General features: G+C 38.8%; 1 protein-coding gene across 2 annotated transcripts in view; it reads right to left on the reverse strand.

The window, feature by feature from the left end:
• LOC103040182 (NEDD4-like E3 ubiquitin-protein ligase WWP1) overlaps nt 1-25,692 on the reverse strand; it is a 50,535-nt gene extending 24,843 nt beyond the window's left edge. Inside the window, exons 1-4 of one of the 2 annotated variants that reach the window (XM_049480024.1) lie at nt 25,504-25,551; nt 7,349-7,406; nt 5,276-5,366; nt 5,019-5,157 (exon numbers count right to left, since the gene is read on the reverse strand). In XM_049480024.1, coding sequence (XP_049335981.1) covers nt 5,019-5,157; nt 5,276-5,345 — 209 coding nt within the window. In that variant the 5' untranslated portion in view covers nt 5,346-5,366; nt 7,349-7,406; nt 25,504-25,551. Of the gene's footprint in view, nt 1-5,018; nt 5,158-5,275; nt 5,367-7,348; nt 7,407-25,503 lie in introns of both variants that reach the window. The other variant, XM_022673411.2, reaches the window with a different exon arrangement.
• Nucleotides 25,693-26,884: the final 1,192 nt, after the last annotated feature.

Here is a 26,884-nt window from a genome sequence, read left to right on the forward strand (position 1 = left end):
TGAAACAGGTCATTGGATGATACTGAATACCGACTTGATACTAGAGCTTGGTCAGGACACTTGTGTTTAAATCACAGCAAAGTACATAAACAGAATAGAAACTAACAATGGTGAAGATGGTCCCACTTTAATATCTTTCAGAAAATGTACATGTAATTAGATTTCATAGGGTTTATGAAACTGCTATGTCAATTAGGCATCACTGAATGTGAAAAGATCACAATCCACACAGTTTGAAATATGGAACTGACAAACCGTTAACCTCAAAAAAACTATTGTTTTCTCTTTCAAATGAAAATCTAGCATAATCAATGGGACCAAAAAAAAGATAAATTTCAAACCCTAAAACCGTTTCATACTAATTTTGAACAAATTCATCCTCTCAACAATTTACACAAACCTAGACTTCTAGCAAAAGCTCTAGTAAAATCAGGTAAAATAGTAAAACACTTCAGGAGAATAACGTGTTGAAGGCAATAAAGACTCAAAATCATCAAGGGAATGGGGCTGCTATACGAATCAGACCTCATGACTGCAAAATTCCCTGTGCTCAAATTAGGCATGTGACCAAGCAGCAGAGGCAAACTAGGCAAAGAGCTAATGCTAGCCTCCTCTCATTCTCTACTCACTCAGTTACCTGGTCCATAAGAAAAATCCAACTAAACAAATCTAGAGCTATATCACACCCTAATAGCACTCAAAAGACACAATAAGAGGACAGCAGAAATATACAGTAATATCTGATAGTTTTTACAGTGTTTTGCTACAGTGTTAAAAAAAACAATGCTATAATATGCATCCTAAGAGTACTAGTCAGTTCATCAAACTGCTAAATAATCAACAGATGGACCTATTAAATAGAACAAATGAAAAATTAGAAAAACCATTAACCTGATTCTCTGCTCACCAACAGTGTAGATCTATCAGTCCACCAACACACAGCTTATTAAACACCATTATGTCTGACTAAACACCTCTAAATCTGTCAGAAGGACGAACTCGCTCTCCGGCTCAGTCTCCCTCCCTCCCAGCTCTTTGCAGATGAGCAGAATGGCAGTTAGTATTCTGCACACAGGGGCTTTAGCCAAACAGCAGCTCTCTCTTCTATCCCCTCCATCATCGTCCTCTCATTCTCTCCCATTAGCTCAATCAGCAGCCACAAAAGAGCCTGGAGTTATAGTCCCCATCAGCAGCTGCTCAGAGCTCTGTCTGACTGCTCTTTTGGGGACTTGCTGGTTCTGCAGTCAGTCTGAGCAGAGAGATGAGCAGAAGCCAGTCAGAGGAAAAGCCCCACTGATGAGGAGGTTTTGGAGATTTGCTTCAAGTTATTTTAGTCTGTGAGCAGTGTACAGGTAGTAAAGCAAAGCTACTAAAGCAGAGTGCATAACACATTCTTAAAGAAATAAAACACTGCAGGCTACATAATGCACATCCAGCATATTATTTCAGTTAAAACATTAGCATATAGGGATACATGAAGCAGGCTGTGCAAGCTTTATTGTAATTTAATTATGCCAGTTCTAATGAAGAGAAAAGCAATATGAAAACTGATTATTAAGAGATTATGAGATTATGGAGGTATCTTAGGAGGCTGCTTGGCCATTTCTGTACTGGGTGTCAGTCATACAAAGCACTACCACCCACAGTGGACAGTGCAGGGGCTGTCCATAGGTGCCTGTTGATTGTGACCGGCGGCCTATGACTTGAATTGTCGATGTGATAAGACCGGATTTGGCAGACAGTCACATCCACATTCAATGCAGGTAAGAACAAAATTCATTAGCTTCCAAGGGATAGAAAAGCTAAAGACCCACAAGACTACTTCTATTAAACACCCCCCAACAATGGACTCACAGGTACACAAGCACCCAATAGATTTCACTGCAGTCCTTTATGAACTTCATGCAACCCCAAAAGTGATGGGATATTCCAACTGGGTAATGCACAGTCATTGGGCACAATGTGTACTAAGCTGAAGAGTTTGACAAATTGTGTGGCCAGCGTGGGCAGCTGACATGAGCCTAACTGTGCATTTGTGGGATGTTGTGCCAAGAACTCCAATCCTGCGCCTACAAATACCACAGAGCTGTTGGTGGCTGTTGAGAGATAATGTCTCAGCTTCCTTCCAGCTGTATTCCTTCCATTTGTGGAAGTGATGTCATGGCGAGTTGCTGCAATTCACTGGCCTTAATGAGATCCTACAAGGTAGCAGTTCCTGTCCCATGACTTTTGGCATGCCAGTGTAACTGCATTTTTGCACCCTCAATAAAATAAAATTATGTTCTTAGAGAATTCCAGCCCTAATCTTAAGTATTTTACAAGCTGATGTCCAGGCAAACAGTGTTAATCCACTGATGCACAGATTCTCCTACACCAAATCACAGCAGTGCATAACCAACACTGCAGTCTTCTCTCACACCAGAGCAACACAGGGACTCCCTCAGACTACAGCTTCAGTCAGAAGGCAGCTTAAAAACAGCAAGAGGACCCAGGCCAAAAACGAGATTAGAATACAATACCAATGACTTGCAAAATGTCTCCCCGCCAATCCCCCTCCCTGCCTGAGCAGTGCAGCTTCGCTGTGCCAGCAGCTCTCTGTACAGCTCTGCTGGATTTCCTTCATAGTGGGTGGAGGTGTTTATACAGAGAATTCTGACCTGTGGGCTTCTGAGAAATGCAGCTGAAAAATTACACAGTCGCCCATGCAACGCAGCTCATTCTGACAATGTCTGACAGCCACTGGTGAATTGGTTTAAGCGTGTGAAATAAACAGTCTAGGGAGAGAAACTGTTCTGGATGTCAGTTCCATCAACTGTTAAACCGTAACTGAATTCCCTTAAATTAATTCTTATTGCAGACTTTACTATTAGCAGTCCATTAGCAAGTGTGTAAATGTGTGTGCTATAATTTACTTATGTCTGAAGCTCAGTATTTCTAAACTGCTTATTAGTGAGATCTCATTAACTTGAGATATCGTCCCCATTCAAACAAATTAAGTAGTCTGGAGTCTGCTTGTATACAGTTTTTGGAAAAAAGCAGTAGTATTTGTATAGCAAGTACAACAGTTGCAAAACTGTTCCTTAGGAATGCATTTTAAATGTGTCCATTTCCTTTTAATTGTGACGCTTGCTTTATGAATTCATTATATTGACCTACATTTTTTTTTTTTAAAGAATGAGAGAAGAGTGGCACGGCTCTTTTCTCCCTATTGCTCTTCAGTACTGTCTGTGCATGGAGGAGGGTTTAGACCTTAAAACCTTTAGGTATTTTAGCAAAAAGTGTGTGGACACAGCTCTATTGCCTGTATGTATTTTAATTTTACTATATACCAACAATCTGAGATGCAATCCCATTAGCAGTTTCTGCAGAAACTGCACTCTCTAGTCTGCAAGAGCAGTGTTTCTGCACAGCTCACATGATTTCTGCTAGCTCAGTTAGTATATAGGGCTGATTTTACACACAAGCATAAAAATACCGTACAAGTGTCAACAGCTCTTTTAGGGTTATGACTTGCCAGACTTGGTTCAACAGCAGTAAGGATTATGACTTGGAATCTTTCTTCTCTAGGAATACAACACAACCTACTCCTTGTTGTTAGGTGTGCCTGTGGGAACCTTCCCTCTTCAGATTTCATACCAACATCACATGGTCTTCTTAGAAAAAACAAATACCAGGAAAATGATGGGCAAGGCATGTAAGGCAACAAGAGAATTCTAACTACCAGCATGTCTGTAACCAAAGATAATCTTACTCATAACATCACTGATATGTCTGGAGCTTAAGGCCTTCAAAATATAAAGATCAGTATATCTAAAACTAGTGCAACTGACTATATTCCTTTTGTGTGTGTTTGTCTTCTATATCTGATTGTTCTGTAGGACATGGTAGATCACTACAGGCAACAATTTCCCTGTAGTTAAAATAGAACAGAAAACCTGCTGACACACTAGAAATACACTGTGCCTAAATGTTGGACACTGCTTTTCAGACACTGATCAACAAATGTATACACACACAGCTTCTCTATTCCCTGTAAGGCATATTACCAATAGAGCGGCAAAAGCCTATTGGCTTCCTCACCTTAACACTCTCATCACTACTTTTTTAAATATCAATGATTACAGAAGAAAGAACAAATGAGCAGTTGCCAATACCGTTTGTCCATACAGTGTAAAACCCATGTAGAACATGTTACTTTAACAATTTCCTGTAAACTATTACCATTTTTTGTTATCCTATACCTTTAATTAAATATAGTACATTTTACTAACAGTAAATAATAGCAAATAATTTAAAAAATTGCATTCCTTGTCCCCTTTTCTGTGTAAAGAAGGCAACTATAGAAGTTTACCACACAAGAGCCTGGGCCCAGTTTTAAATACTAACTTTAAATTATTGAATCAGTTTCATCAATTAAGCAGTTGTTCAGTTTTTCTTCTGATTGCGATGGTCACAGGACTTAAAATAAATATACTGTTTTAAATCTTGATTTTACATGTCTCAACATAAAGTTCATAAATCAAGTTAGAATCAGCAATATAAAACATGATATTTTATTTAAGCATCTGAATTGTTTAAATTTAAAAAAACGGACCATCAGAATCATAAGCATCAGATTCTGATGCTTATGAAGAAGCACACTTTGAAAATGATCTGGTTTTTGTCCAAGAACACTGGGATTTTATAAAGGAAGTCAGAGGTACACACCTTTATAAATTGTACTTTAACACATACTGATTGCCCAGTACGTCACTTTGTGCCTTCAGGAAATACAGTCAAGGACAAGATGCTGTAAGAAACGTTCCACTTTTTAAAGTGTCTGTGACCCATAAAATACAATAATGGTCTTATCATTAAACCAAAAATAATTCATGGATGTTAAATAAAGTTTTTAGTTATTTTGGGGCATTTCTATTAGATATTTTGCTGAAACCAGCAAAAATAATGATGCAAGTTTTCTGTGTGACATTGATGAAAGCGGATGTGGGGAGTGTTGGGCTGAGGATGAGGTTACTTACAAGGTGAGCCGCTCTTCCCATTTGGGACTGGAGGAGCTATGGGATTTGGCCGTCTTCTTGCTCTCACCCTCCGCTGTCACCTCCACATAAATGGCCGTCCCAAACAAAGTCTTCTTCCTCTTGAGTTTGGCACATGAAACTGAAGCAGAATAGACCAAACTTCAACCAACTAAACTGGTAGGTTAATTTATACATGAGCTTCTCGATCACAGAAAAGCTAGATATGTTTTTCCACTTGCGATTTCAAAATGGGTTACCAATGGCATGTAGCTGCGACGTCCTTCCGTGGTTATTGCTACAATCTGTTCTGGACGAGGCCGTGGCCATGTCATATACAGAGGTGGAAGCCTAGGACATTAGTGAGAAATAAAAAAAGAAAAAGAGAAAGAGAAACATACATTCTTAGAGACACATCATTACAAAGTGAATCAGAGGAAAATGATCCAATTAAAAGAGACTTCACCATTTCAATCCTGAGGCTTTAAAGAGCCTCTACAAACAGGCTGAGAGGGAGAGAGAGTAAGAGTCACACAATCATGTATAATTATGAAGCACTAGTTGCTAAATCCAGGGAGTTCTGAGGGCAAGTAGATCATAGCAATTCTTTTGAAAGGCACACTGAGGCAGCAGAATATGAGATTCAATAATTAGGCAATTAATAACAATCGATTCAGCATTTTCTACAGACCTAAATAAAAAATAGTCTGTCCACCTTCTTTGCATATTTTTGTATGAGCTTTTACTCTGTTCTCTGTTAGGGGTTCATTAGTGATGATAACTGTTGGTAAAAAGATCTCTCTTGCAGCTCTAGAGTACCAGAGGTTCTTATTTAGAAGAAGAAAATCAAAGTGGTTTATGCTGATCAGGAGAAACTCTAATGTCTAATGGCATTCTCTGGTTATACTGGTTATGGTCTCTGGTCAGTCTGTTAATTTACAGTATACAAACGTATAACCACTAGTAGGGTTAGACAATACAACAGCAATACCATATATCATGGTATATAAAATGATGCTGTATATCAAATTGAGGATGCTATTTTGAGAATTATAAATATACAACGTATTTGATTTGTCAAATTTCTGTTTTGTGTCTATCAAGTATATGGCCAAATGAGTTTACGTCCTATGTACATTCGCTAAGTCATTTGCTATGTTCCTGGGTTGTGCCACCTTAGGATCCAACTGACTGGTACATGCATGTTTAGTCTATTCAAAGTTTAAATGAAAGGAAAAATGAGCAAACAGGGATGAACCAGTCGGTATAAAATGACTTAAAATAGTTTAAAACACTTCTGAGAACATTCACTCTGATTTTGCTCTCATATCTTCTAGCAACTTTAAAGCATAAACAATTTGAGCCTTAGTTAGCTGAAACATGATCTGTGGAAATATCAGCTTTGCTTTTTTATTAATAATAATAATACAAAAAAATCATAAAGAAAAAAAAAGATGAACAATGTGATGTTTATATTTTTTAAGTAAGAACATAGTACTTTATTAATTTGCTTTGTGATATTTGTGAATTCTTTGTGTTTGGATGTTTTGAGGAGCTCACACGATGGGTTAAGTGTAGAGACGATTCATTTAATGAATTGAGTGCAAATTTGAATCAATGATTCAAAACACTGTGTGGAAGCTGATCTCATGCTCAGACCTTGTGTAGCTATACACAAACCACAGAATAACTCAGAGCTACCGACACTGGATTATACTTCAGAACGTAGGTTTGTGAATGAAAACTTAGAAATAAAGCAGTGAACCAGACACATAAAGTTACTTTAAAAGAAACTTTGTGGAAAGCACTCAATAATAAGCGCTCCTTCAGAGAATTTATCACAGATCCTCACCAGAGAGCGATGACTATGCATTTTTTTATATAAGCGGTAGGATTTCTTTCTAGCTCTTACTATGCTGATAACTGAACAACAACTTGCAATTTTTTTGTGTGGCACCTTTGTCGCCATTATCGATTTGTGCCACATTAAAATTAGCCACTTTGAAATAACATGCTTTGAGTTTTAACAATTAAATAAATGATCCTCAAGGCAGAGAAAATTATTTTATTAATTTTCTTTACTTGAGGTACTCGAAGGAAATGTTTCACCCCTAAAATAAAGTACCATTGCTTATGCCCACTATTATAGGGACACATTACTAGGGCACTGGCATAAAAGGAAACAACAAAATTCCTAGAAGTCAGCTGTGCAGGTTGTTGCTGCAGCTCTACTCTAATCATTAACTACACCTAAACAACTTCTGCTCAGCACATACAGTATAAATACTTAATTAAAAACACAACCAGAATGAGGTTTGTCATAGTGTACTCACGATAGGTGTGTGCAAAGCCCTCCAGATCCTCAGCCGACACCGTGGCCCATGGTTACCACTAGAACAGGAAACAGGAAGTGGTTAGCAATGATGGCAATAAAACACAGACGGCGGCAGTGACAAACCACAGCATGCTGCATGAGTGTTTAACATAGAAAACCTGCAGAGCTACACAGCTTCATTAGCACATCCAGCGTGGTTAGGGCTGTGTGCGTGGAGGGAGACGAGCCTGGAGGCTGGCATAGAGATAGAGGCCCAAATTTGAGCGGGCTTTAAGCAGCTTAAGAAGAACCCAATTAGGCCGGAGTGAGCTCCACACGGATAGCAGGGCAGATGGAGGGAGAAGGCTCAGAGAATGATCCGTGTCAGCAGCACCAGCTGCAGCACACAACCACTGTATAGCAAGACCCAAACAAACCCATTCAGAGCTAATACTACACTACTCAAAAACTGCTTCAAATAGTTCTTCGAAGGATGCCACAGAATATCTACTTTTGCCTCCATAAAGAACAGATATAACAGATGCTTGAAGAAAATTGCTTAAATGTTTAAAACACTTGAATTTAATGATAAACATCTAAATATTTAGTTTTATGCATGTCATCAGTTAAAGAACCCTTTTTAAACACCATGTAAAAATGAAGAGCTGCAAATTGGCTATAGCCTTTAGTCAAGGTGTATAATATTTTTGCTTCAAACATTTCCATACATTATTATTTTTTTTAGATGAATAAATATCAGTGCTGCTGGTTAACTTGCCATAAACAGAGAAAGATAAATGGGTGTGCATGAACAACCCAAACCAGATGTTAAGAGTGAGTCATAAAATGTACACATTTATTCAACACTAATTTATTTATATAGAATTTATTTATATAGTGACAGTAATGCTGTCACTACACAATGTTAAACAACACACAGAAGTCTTTAATAAGTAATCTAATTTTGTACACTTCACTTCTGTTTACTTCCTTTGTCATCTGAAGTTCACTGCCAGTTTAACACTCTGGCTTGCTAAACTTTTTCCAATTTCACTTTAGTGTTCAAACTTTTTACTGAAAATGTTTTTGTCAAGCTATTTTCAGTTAAAAAATGTCAGTTTTTGAATATTCAGTGCATCCCTAATAATAATGAATATATAAATAATGCAAAGCTAAATAATAAAGCTTCCAAGAACTGTTTTATATGTTTGGTTCACAGCGGTGGCAGTCGCACAGCAGGGAGGCAGAGGAGTAATCTGCACTTTTTCATAAGAGGCAGAAGCAGCAGCAGCAACTCAGGCAAGCAACAGACTCTTATCACACTTGCTGATTCGATATGGCAGTAGTAGCAACAGTAGTAAAACATTACACCGAAGCCTCACTTTTGAAAGGAAGTGTAAAGGACTTGCACATTCTCACAGCATCATCACAGTCTTTTTGTCAGCATCTTTTATTTAAAACAAAAAAGTCAGATAAACAAAGGGAACAGGGATCTTAATTATTCATTCAGGTCTCGTAATGTTTATTTGGCTGTCTACAGTTTCACTTCAGACATGGCTATATTTAACTTGAGGCCAGTACAAAAACAATAGCATTGTGGTTGCATTTGGTAAGCCTGCCCCATCATCTCCCAGATCAAGCTTCCCAGACTGCCGTCGTTGAGTTTACAGTGCAGTCTACCGAACCAGAAGCAAAGTGGATTTTGCATTGGATTCTCAGTTTGTCCAGTAAGTATAATGATTTAACAGTTCAAGTAGTTCACATAAGTTCATCTACAACTCCTCTTCTCCATGTCATAAACAGAAAGGGTCCTCACAATCTGATCATGTAGTATGATGAGCAAATCTACTCCTCAAACTGAGGAGTTTAGCTTCTCTACAGCCAGTAGAGAAGCTAAAACTGTGGTTGCTTTACTTTTGGTTGAATAATGTGATTTATTTCATTTTTTAACACCACCGATTTTTTATTGCTTACTTCAGCATACAGTGTTGCAAATGACCAGGCTTTAGTCAGAGACTGGAGTTATAGGTCAATGAGAAAGAGAGAAATCTCATATGCTCAGTTCAGCGGTATCTAATAAGTGCTATCACTGCACTTTTTATGCTTTTTAACTTGTGTTTTGTCAAAAGGTTGGACCGAAAGTTTGCCCAATGCTTGTAACTCTCAATAATAGGGCTCTAAGCTCTATTAGGCCTAACCTTCTCCATAAAAATCTTTTCTGAAAAGATAAATTCATGAGGAAAATAATGATTGGGTAAAGAAATCAGTGAATGATTACCACTCATTCATAAGCATCAATAAATATGTTACTATAATTTCTAGTTTGTAAGCACATTTGTATGTAAATCTAGGGTTGGGAAATAATAATAACAGAAAACACACATTCAACACAAGCACTGATCATATGCTGTACATCACATATGTACCATTCATCAGCTATGAAACACAAAGTAGCTCTACAAATATGTAACTATTTAAGTGCCAATTACCACAGCCTAAAGCATTAATTAAAAACATACATGTCATTAAAACTATAAAAGTAGAAATTAATAGCATCGTTAATTTACAAACATCAGGAATTGGTAAAGTAAAAACTTAAGGTGGTTTTTAAGGTTTGTACTTAAGAACCAGGTTAATAATTAAGGAAGGATTTTTCTTACCCAAGAGAAAGGTACGGAAATTACTGCAGTGACTGAGATTTTACTGTGGTAATGTTCCACTGTAAGCATGACACCAACTCATCATGGAAAAAATACAGTCACTGATCTATGGTTACTGTCCACAGGAAAGAGTAGCCAAACTGCCCTGCCCCTTAATTAGTCATATTCCATCTTTTGGGTGTTATGGTAATGAAAGGGAAAAGATAAGTTAATTTTTTTATAAGAAGTTGCAAAGGGGGGAAATTCAATACTTGGGGGAAAATTTAAAGTGGTTAATGAGAATTTCTCTTCATAAAGCCCTTTGGTAACACCTAAAGCATTTAGGTGCAACACAACCTTAAGCTAAAAGAAAAATAAATAATAAGGTGTTATACACAACTTGGCATAGAGTGAAAGGCTTTTCTGTCTAATAATGCTAATAATAATTCCACATCATACAAAACAGGACATATCAATCACTATAAATATGTTTTTAAAGAATGCATTAGATCATGATAAACAAAAGAAATATCAGATTAAAACGTTGTGCTTTGTGCTATTTTCTTACTGCCAAAAGAATCAATAAAAAACACTAACAAGTTTTATCATTTGGCCTGCAACTTCAAGATCACAGACTAAAGACCAGAGTTAAATTCAAAACCTTGCAAAACCCTAGACTAGAAACACAAGGAGTCTTTGACCATCTCACTTTAAACAAATGTTTAAACAAATGCTGGTAGACAAGAAGTCCACACTTGTGTCTGTACAGATTTCCTCAAACTTCTGCAAACTTGTCTGGGTTCTGACACTCCTGGCTAAAATTACATGATGTGTGCTTAGCCTTAGCCAACTCAGTGAAGGCAAAATCTTTCTCACTGCTGTTCAGAAGGTCCAAGTCATTCCCCGCAAGTGAAAAAGGCAATCAGACCAAACACCTTCACTTAGCCAGACCACAGTCCACAAGCACAAACTGTATACTCACCACTAATCAAGAGAGTTTGTTGACAAAACCATTTGAGCCAAACCACATGGCCTCCAAACCATAAGCACAGAGAGAGAGAGCACCCTAACCCTCACCATGTCTTCAGTAAAGCCTGAGCACTGAAAAAGCACTGTCTGAGGGTCCACAAATTAATATTTGCGTGGGTAACACACAGACATTATGCAGGAAATGCATATATAATGAATATTTATGTGTTTGTGTTACACTGTACAGACACTGATGATGTTTAAAAAAGCATTCATATTTAAAAATGTGTCAGGCTTTAAAGAGCCTGTGAATCTGACAGTCAGCACCTCAGTTTTAATTACAATTGCAGAAATAAAGTCTAAAGCAGTAAATTAACACAAATCACCATAATGGTTTAAACAAAAAGTGACAACTTTAAAATGCACCCAAGCCTAACATGATTGAATGAGCCCCAGCTTAATGGAGAGAAATTGTTCAGACTGCTAGCAGGAGGCTGGTGTCCGGGTCTAAGTGAAAAATCACTTTGAAAATTCTAAAGATGGACTAATCAGTGTTTTTTGGTGTGGAAACAAGCTGCAAATAGAGATTGAGGGCAGAGCTCGAGTCACATTAACCTCTCCAGGCAAACTTGGTAAGGAATTATTGAGCAAGCTTCTGTAATGCTCTGTGCATCTTCTCTTAAGGTGAAATTTACAGTCATTTACAACATTGTCAAACTCTGAGCACCAGCTGCGTGAGTCTGTGAATTCCTGTACAGAACTGCACTGTGGAGCTCAGTGGTAACAAAAAAAAGAGTTGCTGGTTTAGCATTAAAAACGTTCAGCCGATTCCCTTACCTTTCAACTGTTGCTGCTGTACGGGTTGTGGTTAAATGTGCTCTACACCGTTTTCTGTTTTGTGTGGTTAGTGGTGTTGGTTAGTGCTGCATATAGTTCTGATATGCAGTGTACCAAGCTAAGTGAGGTACTCTCAGGATAAGTACTCAAGTAGACAGATTGTATATATTCTGTCTGAAAATTGTCTGATATTGATAAATAGCTGAATGTTTTTCCTATCTCTGTAAATTTTTCCACATTTTCTAGGACCTTGTATATTATATAAAACTGGTATATTATTAAAAGCGTGAAACATCAGCAACCAACAGATAACTACTACATAGTAGTACACAGTTCATAAGACAAAGTGGAGTGTCAATTCACATTTACACCCCAATCATAAACACTAATCATGCTATGAGCTCTCCCATTTGAACAAATGTACATGTGCATTTGTTGACGAGCAAAGAGATACAGAACTGGTATTTGAAGAAAAGAAACATGTGGACTGAGGTGGTAGAGTAATTTTATAGGATTTTACATACATTTGTATTATGTAGTACTCAAGAGAAGTCTTGTGAAGTAGTGAAGCATTGTTTCAGCCAGGAATAGCAATATTGGAGACATGGTCTCCTTAAATGTAGTTAGTGTAGTATCAGCATGATAACGAGCATTGATGTTATTTTCAGGAAATTACATATTGCTGCATTAATCCTGCACGAAAAATAAAGAGTAGGGAAATTAAAAACCATAATATACAATATATATTTGACTACTAAGCTTTTTTAACAATTTTGTGTTGATGTCAGTCTAGTCATCTAGATCAGAGGGAGCTGTGGTCAACAGCAAATTGCCTATGTCATCTTACTCTGGTCCAACTTGAACACACACACACTGCCATCAGCATCCTGCTCCTACCGACACGAGAGACACAAGCAGAGTGACAGCATTCAAAAATAAAACAGAGAATATTATACATTCCAGTGTGTACCTTCCACAGTACTCTGGACAGAAAAATCATCATTATGCCAAAGAGCCCTGAGTCAATCACGTCTGACCATATTTATTCCACCAATACTTATTTCACAAGCATAAATGTATCCCACTTAAGCAAAAACCAAACTGTTGATGCTGCTGTTCCGTCTACACTAATGACCTCTGTGCTCTCAGCCAACTTAATCATCTGGCGGTTACCTTACCTCGGCCCTCTCGCAGAGCCCCTCCACTTAGTGATGAAGTTCAGAGTGATTAACAAGCAAATAAATCATTGCCATCATGGTAAACAAATAATAAAAACCTGTGGGGGGTGAGTTTGGTTCATCTCAAAGAAAAGTTCAAAATGCTTTAAATCTGAGCTCCAAACATGCATCCTCAGCAGAGCAAATTGCATTTATGTCACTGTAGATAAAAAGAGTTCTGCTAACACAGCAGTGTACAATCCCTGTCCCCTCCCTCCCTTTCCAACCCTGAAGCTCTCTCTCTCACACACACAAAACACACACCCTTCCTACCAAAGCCTACACTACACCAGTCAGTTCATGTCTGCCATGACCATCAATGAAAACTGAGAAGCCTGGGTAGAGGCCCTGCCCCTGAGAAAGCAGGACACTCGCCACAGCAGGGAGCCAGCCAGAAAAACAACAGCAAAACAACACACTGGGTCAGGAAAGGTGGCCCCAAAAGCATTATGCTGCTGTTGTACTAAAGCCTGGAGTGAGATGTGCCAAAACACTGCCATATTTCTTCACATTCACTGTAGCTACTAGCAGCTCCCATGGTTTAAGTGCATTTTTACAGCCAACAAACAATGATTTACAGGGCTTATATCACAGCCCAGCTCACATTATTTATAATATCATATACAAACACTGTTTATTATAAAAGAAGGCATGTCGGAATACGTTGTGGCAGAGATATTATTGTCATTTTAGGACAATTGTGTTTCATATTTTCCTTTAAATAATTAATATGTTTAGTAGCTGGTTAGAAGCTGGTTTTAGAAAATATAAAATATGGTTAAATAGCCTAAATGAATAAACAATTAAAATAAAAAAAACACTTGTTAAACAAAGTTACTTAGTGACTCATTCAACATTTTATTTACACTTGACGTATTACATAAAAAAAGAGGATTTAAAGCTGTGAACAATCTCAGGCATCTCTCTTCAAGTTATACAGGTGTAATATCAGATATCTAAATTCCCACATTGGTGCATCTCTGCACAGTGATTCAACTCTGACTGATCAGCATAATATTTAAGGCAGCCAGAAAGACAGAAGACAATTACATGCATCAGACTTGCAGCCAAAAAGAAAACACACTTATTATTAATTTTTAAATGGTTAGATCCATATATATCTCCAACTCTGATTATTTTACTCTGCTTTTACTCTGCTCACTGTTAGGACCACTGCCTCTCCTTTGTGTAGTAGATAAGTTATAAAAATAACCCCTTTTACCATCGCCATGTTTGTTTGCGTCATGATTTTCAGACGTGCTTTTATTACAGAAAATCACCAGTTCCAGAGTTCCAGAATAGGTTTGAGTAAAGGTTTTTATTGTAGATGCTATATGTAGTAAAGGATTTATGAAACGGTTTCCATTTCCATATTTAAAGAGAGTATTAATCTCAAGTCAAGACAAGAGGCTTTTATTGTCATTCCATCTAAGACCAAGTACACAGTGCAATGAAATTAGATTCCTCAAGAACCATGGTGCAACACGGAACAAACAGTTCAACATAGTGAAACAAAGTGCAAACATGCAACCAATTGTGCAATATAAAGCTAGAACACTACCAACTGAATGTAATCTAGCAGTACATACTGGTCAAACACTCGGTCCAAATGGATCTCATTTTAAAAAATAAATAAATAAAAAAATCTGCATGATAAGTAAACAGCACACATCCACATGTTCATATGTGAGACTGACCTCTACAATAAAGGACAGTATTTTTAAATACCTTTTATACTCTGCTAGTCATGGTGTAGTGTTTCTCAGGCCTTAAATGACACCTGCACCAATTCCACAGTGCAGCACTGATTACAGTGTGACCTGCTCTAACATTACAAACTTAACCCTAAAACTTGATAATCAGCTGATTACAGTTTAATGTGTAGGAGATGGAGGAACTCTGCCCTTGAGGTCTGATTTGTTAACCTCCGTACCGATGTGTCAAAGCCACAGGGGGCATGAGTCATAATCCTCAGAGACCGAACCATCCCAAAAAAGTGAAGTGAAAACTGTTTGAATATGCCATAAAGTAAAATCCTGCATCAGCAAGTTCAGCTTTTCTGCATATTGTGCAGAACATTTGGTATAGAAACACACTCCATGTTTTGAATGAACAATCAAGGTAATTTAACCGTAAATCCATTTTACTTTTATTTTTTTATCCTTTATGTTTTAAGTGTGAATATATCCCTTGCACTATTGACCATATTTTTAGGTGTGATCTTACAATTTGTGCTGTAGAGATTCAGAATCGAAATTAAAATCTGCAGTTGCCACGGTTTGGTTCATGTTGTGCATGCTGTGAACCACACAGTTTTTATTGATTTATTCTAAGGTGTAAAATAAGGGTCATTTCAGGCCACTGCACAGTAATGCACCACCTAGCAATTTTCACCTGCATTTAACTCACAAAAAAGCTAATTATCTGCTGTGTTAAATCAGGTGAATTAAATGAGGATAAGTGTTAAATTCATCAGTTTTTAGCCAACAGAAGTGGCTTCTGATGTGAGAACTGAGGGGCTAGGTTTACATTACCAGGCTAAAGGTACTCAAGCTTGAGTTTTGACCTTAATGCATAGATGATTATTTCAGAGCTGTGTGAACATGCAAAATCTAATCTTTTAAAATGGAAATATGCACGAGTTGAATACATGTGGTCTGAGATCGGATGTTTACCAGATTAGTGGGCATGCAACATGAACGTGAACTGTCCAATAAGATGCCAGCAGGCATTACACATCTTAGACAGATACAGGTCACTTACATTTATGAATGTGAACCACCAAATTCGATTTGAGCAAAAACATCATAACTGATTGAGCTTATAATATGAATGTAGCCAGTGTTACCTTAAAAAGTGACAGAAAAAAGTGCAACATATAAACCCATGCAGTTACTGTTTTATTCTTGTTTGTACATACCCATCTTTACAATAAAAATATAAAAAACATAAAATATCATTATAAAATGCTTAATTGTGAACCAAATTGTGGAACAAGGTAAAGCGTTTTCTCAAAACATTTTAGATACTGACTATGATTATGCGCATTATAGCATACACTGTAAAATTATATATTTGTGCTGTTATGACAAATAATTTCAAGTTTGTCTATCACAGTGGTTTCAAACCCTTTTCTCAGAAATCCGATCTCACGAGGACTTTGAATCCAACCCTAATCTACCTTACCTGATCCAACGAATTACTGCCTTCAGAACTTCTTCATAGGCCACACAGGGTGTATTAGATTTGGTTTGGAGTTCAAACCGGCAAGAAGAACCTAATGCAATAAGAGCTGGAGCACTGCTCAAACATGAAAGTACAATTAAACATGGTGTTGCTGACAATCACAACCAGTAAAGCAGAATGATTTTCTCATACTTCAACACTTTTGACAAAAAGGTATAAAAGTGTCTTAATACATATGACACACTAAATAAAATCATTTAGATCGGTTTGGGCATCTCAGGCTGTGCAGCTATTATTCCCTGCCTGGATGGGCAGAAGGCCTAGTTTAGAGGTGGCCAATTTCAGCAGTGCTATAGCACTGTACTGTATTTAGCGCATCTGATCAATTTAATCAGCTAATTCATCAGCTAATTATCAACCCTGTTAAATAGCTCAATCACAAGTATGGCAGCGGGGAATAACTGTGCAGTGGCCCTTCGGTGACCTTCTTTCCATTTCTGCACAATTACACTCACATCTTAAAACCCATTTAAAGCTAGACCCTTTCTTGTAGAGAGCCAAAAAACCCTTATTACACAAAACCAAGAGTATTAGTTCAAGTTACATTCAGATCTCACATTGTTAACACATGCAGACCTAAAATAATAATACACAGGAATGCTTGCACTGGTATTTCCCATGAAATTACCAGTGAAAAGGATGTGGCATCCTCAGTATGAACATTCAAAACTTCAATAAACACAACCAAAAAATGTGTCTACATTGCTTGTTATAATACTGACATCTGTTCTCATTTACACTAATGCTTACTAATTACTGATAAATGCCATGTACATAGGGTAATGTTTAATATTGGCCAATTTTCAGAGAAAATACACAATCATCATTACCAGTTAAGCATGGACTACTGTTCAAAATGAATACCACAACCATCTGTGTCTCATAGATGATGTCAAGTGGTAAACAGTTAAAAAAAAGACTTTTTTTACAAGTGGTGGAGCAGGGTTCCCACATTTTAAGGAAACAGCATTATCTGGGACTTTTCTTACAATGACGAAAAGCCATTCAGTATAACGTTGTCTCATCAGTGTGTCTCATTAGCTTAGACTCTTATGTTCAGGATATTAACTATTCTGATTTTCCAGGAGTTTAAAAATGATTTGATTCGTTTTACAGATTTTCTTATGAAGAGGAGGAACACTGTAGTGATATGAAGTAGGTGTCCCAATGTCTACAACTCAACTTAAGCCACTTTAAATCACAGTTTACTTAAAAATAACATTCAACCAAAATATGTACAGAGTGTTATATGTAAATGTTGATTAAGATCCATTTAAGCATTGTTTGGATTTTAAAAAAAAAAAGTTATTTTTCTTCTTGAACTAGAGAAACGACACAACATCATGATTATTTTCTACAGCAGCAGTCACACAAACAATGCAACTGTTTTTTTTTTTTTTTTGCTTTAATAAACATAAACCAGAAATATCTGGCCTAAGTGGCATGGCAATACACCAACTCCGACAACCTAATAGAGAGCGTCATACTACATTTCTGAAAAGTAATGTAGCTTAATCATATCCGTTTTTAAATTAGTATGGTCTACATGTCCAAATCTAATGTTTCAAAGCTGTTCAATGAAACAAATGAACCTACAAGCAGCAAGTTACGTAGGCCCAGTATTTTATGAATAGAGTGGACTATAGTTTATTGTCCTCTGCAGTGTGATTAACATGCACTCTTAGAACAGACAGTATGTTCATTTTGATCACTATCTTCCTTTAAAGGACTACACTGTCTACACTCATGTGAGAACAGAGTGACAGTACTGTGTTCAGGTCACCCTTTGAATGATATCTAAGCGAAACAATCTGTGAACAATTTATTTTCAGTTGATAACAGTCAGCTGCTTTAGTCAGCTAACCACTAAAAACACTGACTCATTATCAAACCACGTATAGTAGCCCTCACAGCTTTTGAGAAAAGACCTAATACTTTCACATAGGTTTAAACAACTAGATTTGTTTTTGCATTCACTGCACAAATTTCCAACCTGTGGCATGTGGGTAGGCTTTGCTTGCTAACACAGCCACGTCTGAACCAGCAAACAGACATGCAGCTCAGTGAACAAGTGCGGGCAATGTCAAAGTCCAGTACAGTGCAGTAATTTGCACAGTCATTGTGCTCCCTTTTCACTTATACAAATGTTTGACGCATAATCTGAGCAGCAAATAAGATACTGACCACTATAACAAAAACAAAGGGCAACTGGGAAATTGCATGAGACATAAACATTGCCTAATTACATGTTGAGTCTGCAAGACGCCATTAGCAGGACATGTTTGCACAAAGTTTTGTTCTATTTCTTTACCAACTTGGATAGGCTGTTGAGCCAGTAAGACTGTTTGAATAGAGCCAGTAAGACTGTTTCTATGCACTAGCACTAGCTTATAATTCACATACAACCATCCACAAATGTGAAACTGTACTTTAAAAAGTCTATTAAAACTTCCAAATCAAAAAATCTGACAGCCTACTAAGGTTTGTAACCTAAGCATTTTAAGCAACAAAACTTGCAAAATGCAAGAGCACCACACACCACAAAAAATCTTATGAGCTTTAGTGAGAACATTCTCTCTAATTATTGGTCAGAGCTGTCTGGGATGGGAGCAAGAAAGTGAATACTGGAAGAAGGTATTTTTGTAAATGGTGAATAAACCAAAAATTATCTTTTCATGATGCACTAACATCTTGAATACGACCGGACAAAAAGTAACATTTCTGTGATGCTCTTGTTAATACAGTGCAGTTTTCAGTTTTGTTGAATGACAAACATGGAGCAGAGATCTGTAGATAACTTCACTGGAAGACCACCTCAGAGAGGTGGAAATATCTGCACCTTGAACATTTGTGGACACCACTGCTCAAACCCAATACAGCATGGCCAACAGAGACACAAGTGTATTTCATACAAGATTCAGAAAAGAATGCAGAGGACCTACTTAACAGGACATTTACAGCTACAGTGAAACCCTGCATCTCTGTAGAAATGTGACTATGTGCATCGTACACATGCAGCAGACCACTGTGGAGAACAGGGACTTGTTTTACTGATAATTAACGCATTCTGAATACCCAGAATCATCACCAAGCCAAACCAGGACATCCACATCACTGTTGTCTAATATCATGACAAGTCTGCTAATAAAATAGAGTTGTGGACAGGACATCATAACATTAAATCAATGTGTACATTTTCCACCTAGTGAAACACTAAAGGACAATTTAAGCTCCAAAGAGGTCAACTGCAAAGAGGTTAACCGTTTAAGCTAGTTTCACACCTGAACTTATAAGAATGATTGAATTAGACTCTGATTTAACCTCCATCCTTGTGTGATTCATTTAGGCAGGTGTGTATACAGTAATCACATTTAAATGTGAACCAAAAAAACTGTGCAGAGACCCTTGAAGGGAGGTGGTGTCAATTAATACCCAAACTGTGGAGTGGGTGTTTTTGGTATGAATGTGATTTGACCTTGAGCTGACCCAACTATTAGGTGTAGTACACTACTGAACTAAACTGTCTAGACAATTACTACAGCTATGAACAAATGCCATCGCTGCTGTTGCTCAATTTTAAAATATACATTTTAAATATTCTAAACGTGGTGAATGTCAGTTTTGTGAGCTTGTATAAAAACAAACCAAACTAATGGGAATCAATTCATGTTTCCAAACTCAATAACCGGTTAGCATCTTGGCAGGTGTTCATTCAAGAGCCCACAATAAGAAGTTTTAATTGATGTTGTTAAGCTGTATGTTACACTTTACACAAATAAAAAATGAAAAGGTCAATTGACCCAAAGGCTAACAGATTTTGAACCAAAGCCTAAAATATTTTCATCTTTTCAAAACAAAATGAAATACTGTTTAATTAACTTAAAATTTTACACCATTTACCGGAAAAATGCTCTTAAAAACAAGGTCCATATCAACACCACAAAAGTCAGTTTTCAGAGACAAGAGATTATTTGCAAGTGATTTCAAACACCCAGATTGTGGCACATTTGTCCACTTCCATTTTTGAAGGTTTGGCCACGTAGATTGGATGTTTTTTGACTTAATCTTTCTGGGCACTGAATTTCCTGATGTCGCAACATGCAACAAGGAGGAAAGTAGTGCACATTATTGTGTTATAACCTAAAAAAAGACTAACAGATATTTAGCCATGTTGTTTATTGTGTATGTTGTGGTTTTAGCCAATCATCTCACATTATCAGCTGACAAGTTCAGTTTAAACTCCCAGATTAAACACTCTTACATTATGACAGGTTCCCTGGATGCTAAAAGATTAATCGCTCTGGATTAACACACTTAATGTGGTTCTCTCACTTTTTAAACAGTAAATACACTACAAAATATCCTACACGTAACTGAAACTGCCTGAAATGTAAACTGTCAGCCATCAGGCACTTCTTTATTTTGGCTCCAGCCATCCACACACTGCGGAGTTCAACAAATCTCCAGCATTCTCAACAGCTGTTTCCTTGGGAAAAAAAGCCAAAAAACAAGGCAAGTAAAACTGTGAAGCAAAACAATCCCTGCAGGAGACGGAGATGCTCAAGCTCCCTGCTCTCTCACAGAATGGAGGCCACAGTCCACAGGGGCAACTGTCCATGGGAGATGGTCAACAAGGTATACAAAAAGTCATTGCCACACAAAAGTCAAATTTGTGCAGCTGCTGATCATAACCTTCTTTACAAATTTCACTCAAAAAAAGAGCAGGGTCCCCAACACCAATCCTGAGGACCACACACTATGTTAATTTGTGTGCTTTTCCACATCTAGCACGTCTGGTTCAATTCATGATCCAATTAAACTTCAAGAGCAGAGACACAAAAAATGTGCACAGCATGTGGTGTCCAGGACTAACTTTAAAAAACCAAGGAAGTATGCCAAATCATGTTGTATCTGTTGCATTGAGCAAGGGGAAAAAATATATAGCTCAGGGGTTTCCAACCCCAGTCCTGAGGACCCCATACTATGCATCATATTTTTCCTCACTTACAAGCCTTTAAATTATGGAAAGAAGGACAGAATATGAGGCTTCCGGTACTTACTTTTAGAAAACCACATTCTAGCTAACAAAACTATACCTGAATGCATGGGGTCCACAAAACTGACATTGGGAAACCCAATATAGACATTATTAGTGTAAATAAATGCTTGGGTTTCCTAAATCTGCCCTTGAGTACTACTAATCCAGTTTGTAAAATTATGACTCTAGGTACTACAACACTGAAGTTAATTAAAATACTGTGTTTATGAGAGTGAATAACTTTGGTTTTGGCGTATATACAGGGTCCAATACACTATGTTACCAAAAGAATCCAGTTGTCTGCTTACAATTGGTGATATAAAGACTTGGATGCAGCTGCCTGGCCATGGAAACCCATTCTATGCCGCCCTCCACACTCTACAGTTTGAAGAGGTCTCTCTCTCTCTCTCTCTCTCTCTCTCTCTCTCTCTCTCTCTCTGGCGTATGTCCTTAGACCCTCAGTTCTGTTGCTGCAAGCCAGTCCAGTGTTTCGTTGTCCAGGTCTATTAGACCTTGAGTGCCATTTGGTGGCCGGAATTTGGGGCAGGTAGTCATCACGTGTTCCAGAGTTTGTGATGGGTCCCCACATTCGCAGTGGGCACTGTCTGTAAGACCCCACCTCTGCATCACTGCACCAAAGCGCCCTACTCCTGTTCTCAGGCGGTTTAGGGTTGTCCACTCCCTACGGGTAAGATGCTGGCCAGGTACATCCGTCGGATCTTTGATAAACTGATGCAGTGTAGATGGTCCTGCTGCCTTCCACTGGTCCTTCCATCTTGCCCTCACCCAGGAGGCCTTGGAGATGTCAACTGGTGTTGTGCAGAGCAGTTCCTGGGCATGTGTGGCAAAGGGGCGTCGGGACTTGAGGCGCATGCGCTGTGAAGACTTTGTGACGGTCTTGTGGAGGAGGTGGGATTCACTCATCTGTGCCTTCCGAGCTAGAACCAGCATGGCTGCTTCTCTTCTGAGCTCTGCTGGGGCAATACCAGCGAGGACAGGCAGTTGATAGGTTGGAGTGGCTCGTAGGCATCCAGAGATGGTCCGCAGGGCAGTGTTAAGGGCTGCTTCTTTACATGGGGGCTGCGGCACCAGACTGGGGCGCAGTACTCAGCGGTGGGGAAAACCAGGGCCTCAGTGGAGATGCGCAATGTCTTTGTGTCAGCTCCCCACGTAGTGCCAGCGAGACGCCGTATCAGTGCAGCACGGGCAGTGGTTTTTGCCTTGACGCAGTCCAGGTGTTGCTTAAAGGACAGTGTTCTGTCTAGCTTCACTCCGAGGTACGTCGGGGAGGGTTCGGATTGTAGCTGCACATTATCAGCTGTGATGTTGATCTTGCGGGTTGCATCCTTGTTGTAGAGGTGGAACATTGTTGTGACAGTCTTATCGACACTGAGCTTGAGGCGCCAGTTCTTCAAGTAGGAGCACAAGATCTCCATGTCCTTGGAGAGGCCCTCCTCTACTGCTTCCCAGGATCGATTGCTGAATAAGATGGCCAGGTCATCTGCATAGCTGTACTTCCGGGATGTTGTTAAGGGGAGGTCATGGATGTAGATGTTAAACAGCATTGGGGCCAGCACTGAACCCTGTGGGACGCCGTTCCTGAGCCTTCTCATCCTACTGCTTTGGTCATTGCTGGTGTGTAGTCGGAAGCTGCGGTTGCTTAGCATCTCCATGATGAAGCTCACCATATGCTTGTCTGGGATGGTATCCAGAAGCTTCATATGTAGCCCACGCAGCCAGACCGTGTCATATGCAGCTGTGAGGTCCAGGAAAACAGCACCAGCTTTCTCACCTGCCTGAAAGCTTTCCTCTATGTCGTGGCACAGGAGGGTCACCTGATCTGTTGTTGATCTGCCACTTCGGAAACCAGCTTGTTCTTTGGGCAACTGGGGGTCAATCACTGGGGTGAGGCGTGCCAGGACGAGACGCTCAAGAAGCTTGTAAGGAACACACAGAAGTGAGATGGGCCGGTATCCCTTTGGGTCATCGCTTGGCTTGTTCGGTTTCGGGAGGGCTATCACCTTTGCACAACGCCAGATCTTGGGCAGCTTTAAGTACCGGAGGCATGCAGAGAGAAAGGAACAGAGCCAGTCAGTTGCTTTCTTGCCTTGGTGTTTTATGTACTCAGAATGGATGCCGTCTATGCCTGGTGCCTTGCCAGTCTTCAGGCATTGGATTACCAGTTCAAGTTCTTGCGTTGTGAAGTTGTTAGATAGGTTGGAATCGCATCCTGGGGCCCTAAGCAGCTCATGGACTCTTACTGATAAGAGGTCTTTATAGGTCTGTAGAGACTGAATGCGCACCATGCACCTCAGTGTTTGCTGCGGCTCTGATTTTTTACATTGCCTTTTACAGTTAGAGTTGCTGTCATTCCTAGTTGCTTCCACTTTGTTATATCACTGACAGTTGACTGTGGAATATTTAGTAATTAGAAAATTAACTGGGCTTGTTGCATAGGGGGCATTTTATCACGATACCATGTTGGCATCCACTGAGCTCCTGAAAGCTGCCCATTCTTTTACTAATGTTAATAGATTCAGTCTTAATGTCTAGGTGCTTGGTTTCATACACTTGTGGACATGGAAGTGATATGAACATTTGCCATTATACCGCATGTCACACACTTAGCAAAACCACATAATGGAGTTTAAAATATGGAAATCACTGCTCCATAAAAGCCTTCAGAAGAAAGTGTCTATCTATAAAAATCTCTTTGCCAGCTTCTATATATAAAAATGTACAATCTCAATTATCCCATTCAATTGCATTAAAACAATAATTTGGTAAATAAAATGTATTCGATTAACCTCTAGTCCTACGCTTCAGTGCTGGCCTAAGCACACACACACACACACACACACACACACACATACAGCAGCAGGATGCACCAGTTGCTGCAAAAGTCAGCTTATTACCCCACATTTTGGCTCCATTTAAGACTAGACATTATATTTAGCTGTATGTTCTGCTTATGATCTGATCTTTAGTTTAAGTGTACATCCAACAGACTCAAAAACAGTCTAAAATTCACATATATAATTAGCTAAGTCCATAAGTCCAAGTCATGTTACTAGCACTGTAAAAAATATAAACTTTGCTAAAATTACCTGTTTAATTAATTCTAAAATTAAGTGTCAAGAAGGTCACCAACCTTTTACTGTCTTGTAAAAAACAGTTAAGTTATACATTTCCTCAGCAGCCAGTGAACTCAAATTTTGTTTATTACCGGTAACTAGCTAAGCAAGCTAAGCTAAGTTAGCGTAGCCCTGTGATATGCTAACGTTGCTAGCTAGATCGTTAGGGGTACTCTAACGTCTTAAAAAAGTCAAACGTTAAATAAACAGCTGTCACTTCACCCACCAACCCAAAGTTAGCTAGTTAACCTTAATGTGGGGAGAATTAGTTTGTCAACTAGGCAATGCTCACAAAACAACCGAGACGATTTAACTTATCTAGCTTAGTTAAGTAGTTAGCTAGCTAGCTATTTCGTAGCTTTTTCATATCAGCTAAGCTAAGCTAAGCTAGGCTAAAGGCAGGCACAGACAGTTGGCTAGCTAGCTATCTATGTTTGTTTATTAGCTAACAGTTAGCTAATCTAATGACCTAACCTAGCTTTATTTTGTCTAATTTTGCTCATGCTTTGTTTAATTATATCCAGATGTTTGTCAAAACCATTTAATATGTTACTGTCACAAGTCACAGCCTTTAAAACTGAACCTAGGTTAGCTTCCTAGCTCATTTGCTCGGATTTAGCGGAATCCGTTCCACCTTAAAACGGTGCATCCGCTCCATTCTGTCAGATCAGCATTTGCAGCATTCAACTGCTACACCATTTAAGGTGGAACGGATAATTCCACTAAAAACCAACATAAACCTCGCACAAATCGGCAGGGCCTTGCACTAGTGACCGCCATTTTTACTCAAACTGCACTGAGAGTGTGTGTGAAGGTGTGTTAGAGTGTGTACTAAAGTGTGTGTGTAAGCCACAACAGCTGACCTTTGTTAGCTTAATAAAATAAACATGAAGAAATACTTGCCGAAGCTGTGAACGCAGCTTATAACAAGCTAGCTAGCTAGCTAACCTAGCTACAATACCATATAACTACCAGGGCAATCCCGGGTTAGCTGTTAAAACCCCTCCAATACAAATAACAACATCAGCAGCAGCTACACAACATCCAAACAAGCAAACAAACAAATCAGAGCTGTGTAATAAATATAAACTCACACAGTCCGTCGCCCTCCTCCTCTCAGCGGAGAGGTCGCAGTCAGTGTGTTTTCCTGCTGAGCTGTTTCTGCTACTGCTTCTGTAGCAGTGTGTGTGTCTGTTCTCCAAAGCTGGACAGGCAGAGCTATACAGTCATTGGTCTGACCATCTCTCTCTCTCTCTCTCTCTCTCTCTCTCTCTCTCTCTCTCTCTCTCTCTCTCTCTCTCTCTCTCTCTCTCTCTCCCTGTGTCTGTCTGTCTCTCTCTCCCTCTCTCTTTCTCTCTCTCTGATATCCAGATTCACACACCGCAGAGAAACCCCTCCACACGTCCAATGACGTAATTTAAAGAACCATGTAACTTAGTATCTCTTATAACTTCAACATTCAACAAAAATATTGAAGTTATTACTTCAACTAAGTCCAAAGGGCAAATCTTGTTCTCCACCTTACTTACCTACTTACAGTACCAGTCAGTGGTTTGGACACACCTCTTCTCATTTCTCATTTAATGGGTCCTATTTTACACCCTGTGCAAGGTGAGTTTTGTGCTATCATACACCACGCCAACAGCCCTGTACTGTTTAAATAGTGACGGAGTTTACAAATATATCACATTTCTGTAAATTTCTGTCATGTTGCTATCTTGGCAGTGAAAAACATAGGTGCGCCACTTACTGATTAAACTCTGACAACAGTCAACATGCTCATTGCTATCTTGGCAATGCAGGTGTGCTGTGCATGCTCAACGGCATGCATTACACACACACGCAAGTCACACAACAGAGCACAGACTCAACTTTTACATCAACAATAAACAAAACACACAATAAAATAACATTGCTGTCCCTGAAAAATGACCTGGTCACACATCTGCAAAGAAGCACAGAAGCGATACGCCATCGGCCAAAGTCAGAGGGAATGGCAAGAGACAGAGTGATTGGTTTATTTTACATTATGCTTAAAACATAACCATAAATAATTAAGAAAATTAGTACATGCCTTTAGCTGCATACAGATAGGTACAATAGAGCCCAATGTGTTTTTTTTTACATTGTAAATTTAATATTGAAGACATTAAAGCTATACAGGATCACATGAGGAATTATTGTGTAAAGAATTAAAAGTGTTAAGGTCTTGTCTCAGTTAAAGGCAGTGTTAATGATCTAATAAAAAGAAAGAGACTGGGTATCCATGGGAGAGTTCCAAGGCAAAAACCTCTGCTGATCAAAAATTCTCAGCCCTACTTGGGTTCTGCAGCAGGACAATGGTCCGAAGCACAAGAGCAAGTCCACTAAATGGCTCAAAATTAAGTTTTTGGAGAGGCCTAGTCAAAGTCTGATTGAGATGCTGTGGCATGATCTTAAACAGGCTGTTCATGCTCAAAAATCCTCCAATGTGAT

This window comes from Astyanax mexicanus, chromosome 6 (genome assembly GCF_023375975.1).
Source record: "Astyanax mexicanus isolate ESR-SI-001 chromosome 6, AstMex3_surface, whole genome shotgun sequence".
In the NCBI taxonomy this organism is placed as follows: domain Eukaryota; kingdom Metazoa; phylum Chordata; class Actinopteri; order Characiformes; family Acestrorhamphidae; genus Astyanax; species Astyanax mexicanus.